The 13,333-nt window shown below is 46.3% G+C and overlaps 1 protein-coding gene across 3 annotated transcripts; it reads left to right on the top strand.

Moving 5' to 3' along the window:
* The first annotated feature begins 45 nt into the window (after positions 1 to 45).
* On the top strand, positions 46 to 12,539 carry zgc:110366 (aldo/keto reductase). 3 transcript variants are annotated; one of them, XM_031806644.1, is made up of 8 exons: positions 46 to 229; positions 1,128 to 1,376; positions 5,940 to 6,041; positions 6,145 to 6,236; positions 8,166 to 8,348; positions 11,404 to 11,463; positions 11,860 to 11,958; positions 12,403 to 12,539. In XM_031806644.1, the coding sequence occupies exons 1-7, from the start codon at positions 157 to 159 to the stop codon at positions 11,953 to 11,955; spliced, it is 855 nt and encodes a 284-aa protein (XP_031662504.1). In that variant the 5' UTR covers positions 46 to 156; the 3' UTR covers positions 11,956 to 11,958; positions 12,403 to 12,539. The 3 variants fall into 3 exon arrangements, with proteins under 3 accessions (XP_031662504.1, XP_031662502.1, XP_031662503.1); XM_031806642.1 differs by having other exon boundaries at positions 11,735 to 11,958; XM_031806643.1 differs by lacking the exon at positions 11,860 to 11,958.
* The last annotated feature ends 794 nt before the right edge of the window (positions 12,540 to 13,333 follow it).

The raw sequence follows: 13,333 nt of genomic DNA, 5'->3' as shown, positions 1-13,333 counted from the left end.
ACGCACAACTGTACTGCTTTATGGCGAGGGTTTTCGCCGCAAGGATTTTAGTTTTACGACGTATTTGGAAAATTGGATACTAGCGGCACCCTGGAAACGTCCTATTGAATATAATAAAACGCATTAGTTGGTTTTACAAGTCACAGTTGAACAAACATGAATTCTATTGTAACGACTTGTCCTAAAGTTTCTCTTTCCAATGGCCTGCAAATTCCAATTCTTGGACTGGGTAAGATAAAAAACAAACAAATCGATGATAATGTTCAAAGCTTCCTTTATTTTACATAACGTGCCACCTTTTAACGAGAAATGTAAAGGTATTTTGCAACAATGTTTACTACTGTGCTCAGGATGAGTCAGTTAATCCATATATATATATATATATATATATATATATATATATATACATGTGTGTGTGTGTGTGTGTGTGTGTGTGGATGTGTATGTGTATGTGTATGTGTGTATGTATGTATGTATGTATGTATGTATGTATGTATGTATGTATGTATGTATGTATGTATGTATGTATATACACACACACACACACACACACTGTATGGAATTACTCGGATGAATTTCTGCGGAAACATCGCCACATTGTGTCAAACTAGCCTACATAGAGGACTGACTGTTCTAGCATGAATTCCATCAAGAACACATCCTCGAACTTTTGAACTGAACTGAACATGAAAACACCACAGACCCGTGTGAAAGTAGTGGGCTTCTCAATAGTGGCTAACCAAAAGGTTTTGTAGATCAGTAATCAGTGTGAATGAAGAGACACAGTATCAGAATGAAGAGACACAGTATCAGTAGCTTCTCAATAGTGGCTAACCAAAAGGTTTTGTAGACCAGTAATCAGTGTGAATGAAGAGACACAGTATCAGTAGTCCACAGAGGCATCCTCTCGGATTCCCCTGTAATTTTTCTGCTCTGTGGATTGGTAGGCCAATCCTCCAAATTGCTTTCATCTTATGTTGTTATAGGAGTGCAGATGAAGGAGAAGATTCTAAGGAGAGTGAAACACCTCAGACTATTGAGATGGCCCCATTGAAAGGAAGAAGTTTGAAATTCATACCAGTAATTCTAAATCAGGGAAAGTGATGTATCTTTCTTTTCTTCCCAAGGAACATCGCATGACGGCGGGTATTCTCATGACGCCGTGTTGTATGCACTCCGCGAGTGTGGCGTGCGGCACATCGACACAGCGAAGCGTTACGGCTGTGAGGAACAGCTGAGTATAGCCGTGCAGGAGAGCGGAGTACCTCGGCAAGACCTATGGCTTACAACCAAACTGTGGCCCGGAGAATACGGCTATACCGCTGCCAAAAAGGCCTGCCGTGACTCGTGTTCCCGCCTAGGGGTGGAATACCTTGGTAAGGCTCAAGACAATATGGTCTGAGTACTTTTTACTTATCTGATAGATAAAAAGTATTCAGTCCTTTTTGAAATAATAGATAAGGGAAACCTATTCAGACTTTATTGAACCTGGTCAATTGAAAACCGGTTCTCATTTCCAAGAGACAAAGTCCACAACAAGATGATCTCCCCCTACTCATACCAAAGCTCTTCCACTATAGGTAATAAAAAATGCTTTCCTCTCTTTTTACTCTCACCCACCTTGGTGGAATGTCTACGTCTCCTTGGTGTGGTGGAATGTCTACGTCTCCTTGGTGTGGTGGAATGTCTACCGACTCCTTGGTGTGGTGGAATGTCTACGTCTCCTTGGTGTGGTGGGATGTCTCCCGTCTCCTTGGTGTGGTGGAATGTCTACCGTCTCCTTGGTGTGGTGGAATGTCTACCGCTCCTTGGTGTGGTGGAATGTCTACCGACTCCTTGGTGTGGTGGAATGTCTACCGTCTCCTTGGTGTGGTGTAATGTCTACGTCTCCTTGGTGTGGTGTAATGTCTACCGACTCCTTGGTGTGGTGGAATGTCTACCGACTCCTTGGTGTGGTGGAATGTCTACCGACTCCTTGGTGTGGTGGAATGTCTACCGTCTCCTTGATGTGGTGGAATGTCTACCGTCTCCTTGGTGTGGTGGAATGTCTACCGACTCCTTGGTGTGGTGGAATGTCTACCGACTCCTTGGTGTGGTGGAATGTCTACGTCTCCTTGGTGTGGTGGAATGTCTACGTCTCCTTGGTGTGGTGGAATGTCTACGTCTCCTTGGTGTGGTGGAATGTCTACCGACTCCTTGGTCTGGTGGAATGTCTACGTCTCCTTGGTGTGGTGGAATGTCTACCGTCTCCTTGGTGTGGTGGAATGTCTACCGTCTCCTTGGTGTGGTGGAATGTCTACCGTCTCCTTGGTGTGGTGGAATGTCTACCGTCTCCTTGGTGTGGTGGAATGTCTACCGACTCCTTGGTGTGGTGGAATGTCTACCGACTCCTTGGTGTGGTGGAATGTCTACCGTCTCCTTGGTGTGGTGGAATGTCTACCGTCTCCTTGGTGTGGTGGAATGTCTACCGTCTCCTTGGTGTGGTGGAATGTCTACCGTCTCCTTGGTGTGGTGGAATGTCTACCGACTCCTTGGTGTGGTGGAATGTCTACCGTCTCCTTGGTGTGGTGGAATGTCTACCGTCTCCTTGGTGTGGTGGAATGTCTACCGACTCCTTGGTGTGGTGGAATGTCTACCGACTCCTTGGTGTGGTGGAATGTCTACCGACTCCTTGGTGTGGTGGAATGTCTACCGACTCCTTGGTGTGGTGGAATGTCTACCGACTCCTTGGTGTGGTGGAATGTCTACCGACTCCTTGGTGTGGTGGAATGTCTACCGACTCCTTGGTGTGGTGGAATGTCTACCGACTCCTTGGTGTGGTGGAATGTCTACGACTCCTTGGTGTGGTGGAATGTCTACCGACTCCTTGGTGTGGTGGAATGTCTACCGACTCCTTGGTGTGGTGGAATGTCTACCGAATCCTTGGTGTGGTGGAATGTCTACCGACTCCTTGGTGTGGTGGAATGTCTACCGACTCCTTGGTGTGGTGGAATGTCTACCGACTCCTTGGTGTGGTGGAATGTCTACCGACTCCTTGGTGTGGTGGAATGTCTACCGTCTCCTTGGTGTGGTGTAATGTCTACGTCTCCTTGGTGTGGTGTAATGTCTACCGACTCCTTGGTGTGGTGGAATGTCTACCGACTCCTTGGTGTGGTGGAATGTCTACCGACTCCTTGGTGTGGTGGAATGTCTACCGTCTCCTTGATGTGGTGGAATGTCTACCGTCTCCTTGGTGTGGTGGAATGTCTACCGACTCCTTGGTGTGGTGGAATGTCTACCGACTCCTTGGTGTGGTGGAATGTCTACGACTCCTTGGTGTGGTGGAATGTCTACCGACTCCTTGGTGTGGTGGAATGTCTACCGACTCCTTGGTGTGGTGGAATGTCTACCGAATCCTTGGTGTGGTGGAATGTCTACCGACTCCTTGGTGTGGTGGAATGTCTACCGACTCCTTGGTGTGGTGGAATGTCTACCGACTCCTTGGTGTGGTGGAATGTCTACCGACTCCTTGGTGTGGTGGAATGTCTACCGACTCCTTGGTGTGGTGGAATGTCTACCGTCTCCTTGGTGTGGTGTAATGTCTACGTCTCCTTGGTGTGGTGTAATGTCTACCGACTCCTTGGTGTGGTGGAATGTCTACCGACTCCTTGGTGTGGTGGAATGTCTACCGACTCCTTGGTGTGGTGGAATGTCTACCGTCTCCTTGATGTGGTGGAATGTCTACCGTCTCCTTGGTGTGGTGGAATGTCTACCGACTCCTTGGTGTGGTGGAATGTCTACCGACTCCTTGGTGTGGTGGAATGTCTACCGTCTCCTTGGTGTGGTGGAATGTCTACGTCTCCTTGGTGTGGTGGAATGTCTACCGACTCCTTGGTGTGGTGGAATGTCTACCGACTCCTTGGTGTGGTGGAATGTCTACCGAATCCTTGGTGTGGTGGAATGTCTACCGACTCCTTGGTGTGGTGGAATGTCTACCGACTCCTTGGTGTGGTGGAATGTCTACCGACTCCTTGGTGTGGTGGAATGTCTACCGACTCCTTGGTGTGGTGGAATGTCTACCGACTCCTTGGTGTGGTGGAATGTCTACCGTCTCCTTGGTGTGGTGGAATGTCTACCGACTCCTTGGTGTGGTGTAATGTCTACCGACTCCTTGGTGTGGTGGAATGTCTACCGACTCCTTGGTGTGGTGGAATGTCTACCGACTCCTTGGTGTGGTGGAATGTCTACCGTCTCCTTGATGTGGTGGAATGTCTACCGTCTCCTTGGTGTGGTGGAATGTCTACCGACTCCTTGGTGTGGTGGAATGTCTACCGACTCCTTGGTGTGGTGGAATGTCTACCGTCTCCTTGGTGTGGTGGAATGTCTACCGTCTCCTTGGTGTGGTGGAATGTCTACCGAATCCTTGGTGTGGTGGAATGTCTACCGACTCCTTGGTGTGGTGGAATGTCTACCGACTCCTTGGTGTGGTGGAATGTCTACCGACTCCTTGGTGTGGTGGAATGTCTACCCGACTCCTTGGTGTGGTGGAATGTCTACCGACTCCTTGGTGTGGTGGAATGTCTACCGTCTCCTTGGTGTGGTGGAATGTCTACCGACTCCTTGGTGTGGTGGAATGTCTACCGACTCCTTGGTGTGGTGGAATGTCTACGACTCCTTGGTGTGGTGGAATGTCTACCGACTCCTTGGTGTGGTGGAATGTCTACCGACTCCTTGGTGTGGTGGAATGTCTACCGACTCCTTGGTGTGGTGGAATGTCTACCGACTCCTTGGTGTGGTGGAATGTCTACAGACTCCTTGGTGTGGTGGAATGTCTACCGACTCCTTGGTGTGGTGGAATGTCTACCGACTCCTTGGTGTGGTGGAATGTCTACCGTCTCCTTGGTGTGGTGTAATGTCTACGTCTCCTTGGTGTGGTGTAATGTCTACCGACTCCTTGGTGTGGTGGAATGTCTACCGACTCCTTGGTGTGGTGGAATGTCTACCGACTCCTTGGTGTGGTGGAATGTCTACCGACTCCTTGGTGTGGTGGAATGTCTACCGTCTCCTTGGTGTGGTGGAATGTCTACCGTCTCCTTGGTGTGGTGGAATGTCTACCGTCTCCTTGGTGTGGTGGAATGTCTACCGACTCCTTGGTGTGGTGGAATGTCTACCGACTCCTTGGTGTGGTGGAATGTCTACCGTCTCCTTGGTGTGGTGGAATGTCTACGTCTCCTTGGTGTGGTGGAATGTCTACCGACTCCTTGGTCTGGTGTAATGTCTACGTCTCCTTGGTGTGGTGGAATGTCCACCGTCTCCTTGGTGTGGTGGAATGTCCACCGACTCCTTGGTGTGGTGGAATGTCTACCGTCTCCTTGGTGTGGTGGAATGTCTACCGTCTCCTTGGTGTGGTGGAATGTCTACCGTCTCCTTGGTGTGGTGGAATGTCTACCGACTCCTTGGTGTGGTGGAATGTCTACCGTCTCCTTGGTGTGGTGGAATGTCTACCGTCTCCTTGGTGTGGTGGAATGTCTACCGTCTCCTTGGTGTGGTGGAATGTCTACCGTCTCCTTGGTGTGGTGGAATGTCTACCGTCTCCTTGGTGTGGTGGAATGTCTACCGTCTCCTTGGTGTGGTGGAATGTCTACCGTCTCCTTGGTGTGGTGGAATGTCTACCGTCTCCTTGGTGTGGTGGAATGTCTACCGACTCCTTGGTGTGGTGGAATGTCTACCGACTCCTTGGTGTGGTGGAATGTCTACCGACTCCTTGGTGTGGTGGAATGTCTACCGACTCCTTGGTGTGGTGGAATGTCTACCGACTCCTTGGTGTGGTGGAATGTCTACCGTCCCCTTGCTCTCCCTCTAATTGTATCAATCTTTTTTCCCTTTCCCTCCCCGCTCCTGTCTCTCTCCCTTTCCCACTCCCCCCTCTCACAACCTCTCTCACCCCCACCCTCTCTCAGATTTGTACCTGATGCACTGGCCAGATGCCATGGTCCCAGGAAGGTCCAATAGGGAGGTCAGGGTGGAGACCTGGAGGGCCTTGGAGGAGCTGTATAATGAAGGTGACACAGAAAAGTATTTCTTATAGTCACACACCGTGCTATAAGCCTATAGGATTCTGCATAGGTCTCTTATCTAGAGCCCTCTGTTTCTGTATCGGTGAAGGCGTGTGTCGTGCCATCGGCGTGAGTAACTTCCTCGTCTCCCATCTGAAGGAGCTGAAGGAGGACTGTAGTGTGGTGCCTCACGTCAACCAGGTGAGTGATGCATTGGGCTGCGTTTCATTCCACAGTCTTTCCTGGCCTAGTTCAGTCCCTGAAGGGACTGGATGGGTGATTGCAACATGGATAAAACGAGTTGTAGCTTCCTTTCCAGTGACCACCTAGTCATCTTAGATCCGTGACGGGGACTGAATGAGGGCAGAGGGTAGGCGATTGATATTTGGAATGGAAATGCGGCCAGTGTGTCTGTGGGACATGACCTATTACCTACAGTGCCTTGCGAAAGTATCCCGGCCCCCTTGAACTTTGCAACCTTTTGCCACATTTCAGGCTTCAAACATAAAGATATAAAACTGTATTTTTTTGTGAAGAATCAACAACAAGTGGGACACAATCATGAAGTGGAACGACATTTATTGGATATTTCAAACTTTTTTAACAAATCAAAAACTGAAAAATTGGGCGTGCAAAATTATTCAGCCCCCTTAAGTTAATACTTTGTAGCGCCACCTTTTGCTGCGATTACAGCTGTAAGTCGCTTGGGGTATGTCTCTATCAGTTTTGCACATTGAGAGACTGAAATTTTTTCCCATTCCTCCTTGCAAAACAGCTCGAGCTCAGTGAGGTTGGATGGAGAGCATTTGTGAACAGCAGTTTTCAGTTCTTTCCACAGATTCTCGATTGGATTCAGGTCTGGACTTTGACTTGGCCATTCAAACACCTGGATATGTTTATTTTTGAACCATTCCATTGTAGATTTTGCTTTATGTTTTGGATCATTATCTTGTTGGAATACAAATCTCTGTCCCAGTCTCAGGTCTTTTGCAGACTCCATCAGGTTTTCTTCCAGAATGGTCCTGTATTTGGCTCCATCCATCTTCCCATCAATTTTAACCATCTTCCCTGTCCCTGCTGAAGAAAAGCAGGCCCAAACCATAATGCTGCCACCACCATGTTTGACAGTGGAGATGGTGTGTTCAGGGTGATGAGCTGTGTTGCTTTTACACCAAACATAACGTTTTGCATTGTTGCCAAAAAGTTCGATTTTGGTTTCATCTGACCAGAGCACCTTCTTCCACATGTTTGGTGTGTCTCACAGGTGGCTTGTGGCAAACTTTAAACAACACTTTTTATGGATATCTTTAAGAAATGGCTTTCTTCTTGCCACTCTTCCATAAAGGCCAGGTTTGTGCAATATACGACTGATTGTTGTCCTATGGACAGAGTCTCCCACCTCAGCTGTAGATCTCTGCAGTTCATCCAGAGTGATCATGGGCCTCTTTGCTGCATCTCTGATCAGTCTTCTCCTTGTATGAGCTGAAAGTTTAGAGGGATGGCCAGGTCTTGGTAGATTTGCAGTGGTCTGATACTCCTTCCATTTCAATATTATCGCTTGCACAGTGCTCCTTGGGATGTTTAAAGCTTGGGAAATCTTTTTGTATCCAAATCCGGCTTTAAACGTCTTCACAACAGTATCTCGGACCTGCCTGGTGTGTTCCTTGTTCTTCATGATGCTCTCTGCGCTTTTAACGGACCTCTGAGACTATCACAGTGCAGGTGCATTTATACGGAGACTTGATTACACACAGGTGGATTGTATTTATCATCATTAGTCATTTAGGTCAACATTGGATCATTCAGAGATCCTCACTGAACTTCTGGAGAAGAGTTTGCTGCACTGAAAGTAAAGGGGCTGAATAATTTTGCACACCCAATTTTTCAGTTTTTGATTTGTTAAAAAAGTTTGAAATATCCAATAAATGTCGTTCCACTTCATGATTGTGTCCCACTTGTTGTTGATTCTTCACAAAAAAATAGTTTTATATCTTTGTTTGAAGCCTGAAATGTGTCAAAAGGTCGCAAAGTTCAAGGGGGCCGAATACTTTCGCAAGGCACTGTACATTGGCCCTCCAGTTATAAGCGACAGGAAAAGACAGACCGAGTGATGTCCCTTTCCCACCTCAGGTGGAGTACCACCCGTTCCAGCAGCCAGAGGAGCTGGTGGAGTACTGTCGCCAGGAGGGCATCGTGTTCGAGGGCTATTGCCCCCTGGCCAAGGGTCAAGCTCTCAGCCACCCCACCATCCTCCAGTTGGCACACAAGTACGCCCGCACGCCCTCTCAGATCTGCATCCGGTGGAGTGTACAGGTACCCCCATCTCTCCTGATGCCTACCTACAGTGGGTTACAGCCTGAATGCAACATTTATTACATTAAGATTTGGTGTCACTGATCTACACACAATACCAATATGATATCAGGGGAATTCAGTGTCAGTGCGTGGGTAAAATCACTGGGGAAGCCAAGCCATAAAAAAGCCATATTACAACCTGTGTGTTTTGATAATTGCGTCATTTGCTCTATTACCTGTTCGTTCATATGCCTTGCGACCGTGATATATAGACCTCAAGGCCGAGACAATAAGACAGTGGCAGAATAAATTCAACCACAGTTTTTGTTTTATCACAAAACCTGATAGCAACCTCTTTCTAGTGAAGTCCACGACGCGCATTGCATGTAACAGACAGTTACATGACCTAGACGCAGTGTTTCACAAACCCTGGTCCTCCAGTAGCCCCAACAGCCCAACCCTGGTCCTCCAGTAGCCCCAACAGTCCAACCCTGGTCCTCCAGTAGCCCCAACAGCCCATCCCTGGTCCTCCAGTAGCCCCAACAGCCCATCCCTGGTCCTCCAGTAGCCCCAACAGCCCATCCCTGGTCCTCCAGTAGCCCATCCCTGGTCCTCCAGTAGCCCAACCCTGGTCCTCCAGTAGCCCCAACAGCCCAACCCTGGTCCTCCAGTAGCCCCAAAAGCCCAACCCTGGTCCTCCAGTAGCCCCAACAGCCCAACCCTGGTCCTCCAGTAGCCCCAACAGCCCAACCCTGGTCCTCCAGTAGCCCCAACCCTGGTCCTCCAGTAGCCCCAACCCTGGTCCTCCAGTAGCCCCAACCCTGGTCCTCCAGTAGCCCCAACCCTGGTCCTCCAGTAGCCCCAACCCTGGTCCTCCAGTAGCCCCAACCCTGGTCCTCCAGTAGCCCCAACCCTGGTCCTCCAGTAGCCCCAACCCTGGTCCTCCAGTAGCCCCAACCCTGGTCCTCCAGTAGCCCCAACCCTGGTCCTCCAGTAGCCCTCAACAGTACACAGTTTTGTTATAGCCCTTGACAAACATACCTCATTCAACTCATTGAGGGCTTGATGATTAGTTGACAAGTTGAATCAAGTGTGCTCGTCTTTGGCCAACACTGAGAATTAAGTAAAACCACAAGGCCAAATTCCGATCTCCATCAATGGCTAATTTAGGAAAGGGCCAATTTTAGCTAGCTAGACACCGGGGAAAACGATATATAACAAGTCCTAATTACATATTCATTTATTGAAAGCGTAATATCAACTGGTTACATTATATGGTGGAACAGAATCTCAATAAAGGCAGTATCCTCAGCGGTGGCCCTTGTAGAAACCTATGGCTGTTTAATGGCATAGTTTTGTTTATTTAACAGACAAGACGCTCTTATCCCTTATCACAGTATAGACATACCTATTTTATAGTAAAAAAAATCATGATGTAATATAACAAAATGGAACAGAATATTTTCCCAATATATAAAAAGTTGCCAGTGTGAAGTAGCATCTCAGGTCTAAAACAGTTATTCTTGAAGAGAATACAGGGGGGCTCAATTTGGCGAGTTGAAATAAAACAAAAATGATTTTGGTTATAAACCACAATCAGTCTTTTCAGTATACAGATGTTTGATTTAGTTTCCTGTCTGTTCTTTCTAAATGGACAATTCCACATTTGAATACCGCATGGTGATGAATTACGGCCACAACATCTGCTTGGTGAGTAGGCCCAGGCTTAATGATTCTGATGAAAATATGTATGGCTTTAGCAAACTGTTTTAGCATATTTTCAGTTTGGAACCTCTCTATGTTCAATCAACCAGTCCATTTGGAGTCCTCATTTGGCAAGGAATGTAGCTTGTGTATGCCATCAGTTACACTGAACAAAAACATAAACTCAACATGTAAAGTGTTGGTCCCATGTTCCACGAGCTGAAATAAAAGATCCCAGAAATGTTCCATATGCAGAAAAAGCTTATTTCTCTTTGCCAAGATAATCCATTTACCTGACAGGTGTGGCATATCAATATGCTGATTAAACAGTATGATCATTACACAGGTACACCTTGTGCTGGGGACAATAAGGCCACTCTAAAATGTGAAGTTGTCATACAACACAATGCCACAGATGTCTCAAGTTTTAGAGGAGCGTGCAATCTGCAGGAATGTCCACCAGGCACAGCCAGAAGAGGACTGGTCACCCCTCATAGCCTGGTTTCTTCCTAGGTTGTGGCCTTTCTAGGGAGTTTTTCCTAGCCACCGTGCTTCTGCATTGCTTTCTGTTTGGAGTTTTAGGCTGGGTTTCTGTACAGCACTTTGTGACATCAGCTGATATAAGAAGGGCTATATAAAATACATATAAATACATTTGATTGATTGAGCTGTGTCCAGAGAATTGAGTGTTCATTTACTTACCATAAGCTGCCTCCAATGTTTTTTTTTGTTGAGAATTTAGTAGTACATCCAACCGGCCTCACAACCGCAGACCCCGTTTATAGCGTTGTGTGGACGAGCGGTTTGCTGATGTCAATGTTTTGAACAGAGTGCCCCATGGTTGCCTACCTTCACCACCTGGGTGGCCCGTCAGGAAGTCTAGGACCCCAGTTGCATAGGGAGGAGTTCAGTCACAGGGCTGTGAGTCTAGAGGGCACTATGGTATTGAAAGCCGAGCTGTAGTCGATGAACAGCATTCTCACATATGCATTCCTCTTCCTCAGGTGGGCGAGGGCAGTGTCGTCCGTGGACATATATATTTTTTTAAATAAAAATTAGCTCAAAAATATTTATAATCACTGAAAATGACAAATTATCCAATGGATCATGATACTTTTCTAGTAAAAAAGTGGGGTTGCAGAAACATACGTTTGCAGATGCAGCTGCCCTGTTTGCTTCATTGCTCAGGCTGGATATGATTGGTAAAGGGGATATTTGAGAGTGTTGATTACTTTTCAAAAGTTCCATAGTTACTCATTCTTATGAAAAAGATATTCCTTATTACACTGTCATAGTTATACACTTACATTAAGACACTGAAAATGCAAATCTTTATTTAATGGTGTGCTTTGTCCCCTTTCCCTCTCAGAATGGAGTTGTCACCATTCCCAAGTCCACCAAAAACGAGAGGATCCTGGAAAACTGTCAAGTGAGTTGGATTTTTTTTATAAGACAGAAGAAGGGAATTGTGTGCATGTTTTAGTGGAGTTCTGTTTGAGCATGTGTTGAAGTAGATCTAGCTCAATCTAATATTAAAAAGACAGTTCACCCAAATAGACCAACTTTTAGTTGAAATAGGCTCTAAGAGAACGCCATTGTTTTGGGGGTAATCAATGCCAACTTGAGTCTGAAGGCTGAAAAGGGACATTTGGGTGTACTGTTACTTTAAGACTCAATAAATGTCAAATGATCATCACAAGCTCAAGAATGGATCCTGTCCAGAGTCCTGTCCCCAGCTAAAAGGACGTATCATCTCTATCAAACCACCATGTTTGCCCTCTCAACTTCCCCCCCCCCTGCTGGTCCTGGCTCCTCCCACTCCTAGGTCTTTGGGTTCCAACTGGAGGGGAAAGACATGGAGGCATTGGGCAAGTTGCATGATGGGAGACACGTGAGCTGGGATCCTACATGTGTGGAGTGACAGGTGCAGCATGTGTTCACCATCACCGTTTCTCACAAGCATGCCTCGCCTCTATGGATAGCAGAGCTTCAGCTCTTTACTGTTCTAACTTTATTTAGTAACTCAATCATTCCCACTCTTCCTTCCTGGTCTTTTTCCCTGGCTTGCAGTCTTCCACCCTACAAAATGTATCCCCGATCTTTGATTATCATGAATCATATTTGCATACAACATATTCGCTTTTCTCCTTTTGTTTCACAAACCCTTTCATCTGATTTCGTGTGTATATTTGGCTGCCCCTATATCTTGGCTTGCTTTTAGTTGGTGTGCATGTACGTGAATGGCTGCTTAGTTAAGAGGTAACTAAGCAGACAATGAATGGCCGTGCCTCAATTTAAAATACCATTGAGATCTGGGGAGGACTGTTTTCTCTGAGAGTGATGTCACTCACAAGTGTCTCCTTCTCAGGTCTTTGGGTTCTCCCTCTCAGTTGAGGACGTGGATCGTGTCAGGAGACTCCACAGTGACATGAAGCTCATTCATCTCAGCTGGCCACTCTGGAAAGGATTATCATCTTAAATAAAATACACAACTTTTAGAGATGAGATCTGTGTGTGTTTATGGCTGTGAATAGGAATGGTGGGTGACTCCGGTGCTTCATCCAGAATTGTGAAACCATAGTTGCTGCTAGCCTCACCCAACTGCCTTAGTGCCTATCCTCCTAGTTGATGTGACTGGTAGGATACTTGTTATCATTGATTTATATTAAAAAATCTGCCATTACTGTATGCCTAGACACAACATTGCCTTAATCCACTGGTCCTTAAAGCATTTTAGGGAGGCTATGCTTCTTAGATCAATGCTATTTTTGTACTCAACTATTGCTAATGCTAAACTGGAGCAAAGTAAACTAAATAGTCTGGAACAGACTTCTGGGAAAATCGCGGTTAAGATGATTTTAATTGTAAAAAAAGGATCCTTCCTCCAGGATATTAATTGTAATTAACAGATCATGTCGTTGGTTAAATACATGTTAAAAAGACAGGAACACTGAGTTCTGCTCAAATGCGGTTTTATTCATCTCAATTTCAGTTTGCTTTTATAATCATTTTATTCTCAAGGTACCGTAATATGTTCTGCAATGATTACATTTTTATTTTAATCTATACTCTTGAGAAACATTCAGAATTTGAACCAGAAGGGCATTATAAAATCATGAACACTGCATGGATTATTTTTCTTGGGGTGTAAGTGAACAAAAACATCCTGAACTTAAAGAAAACTATATATTGGATGCTCATATGGGGTAAAAACTTTATAGCTAAACATAGCTGGGTATACCATGGTGCTCTTTGAATAAGATCAGCTGAAACACTTGGGGGTAAACAACCGCCACTCG

The sequence above is a fragment of the Oncorhynchus kisutch genome, linkage group LG27 (genome assembly GCF_002021735.2).
Source record: "Oncorhynchus kisutch isolate 150728-3 linkage group LG27, Okis_V2, whole genome shotgun sequence".
Classification (NCBI taxonomy): domain Eukaryota; kingdom Metazoa; phylum Chordata; class Actinopteri; order Salmoniformes; family Salmonidae; genus Oncorhynchus; species Oncorhynchus kisutch.
This window is presented reverse-complemented; position numbering and strand designations above follow the sequence as displayed.

Coding starts and splice junctions, on each gene's coding strand:
- zgc:110366 (XM_031806642.1), top strand. CDS start 157: ATGAATTCTATTGTAACGACTTGTCCTAAAGTTTCTCTTTCCAATGGC. Junction 1,377..5,939: donor CCTAGGGGTGGAATACCTTG/GTAAGGCTCAAG, acceptor ACCCTCTCTCAG/ATTTGTACCTGATGCACTGG. Junction 6,042..6,144: donor GGAGGAGCTGTATAATGAAG/GTGACACAGAAA, acceptor GTATCGGTGAAG/GCGTGTGTCGTGCCATCGGC.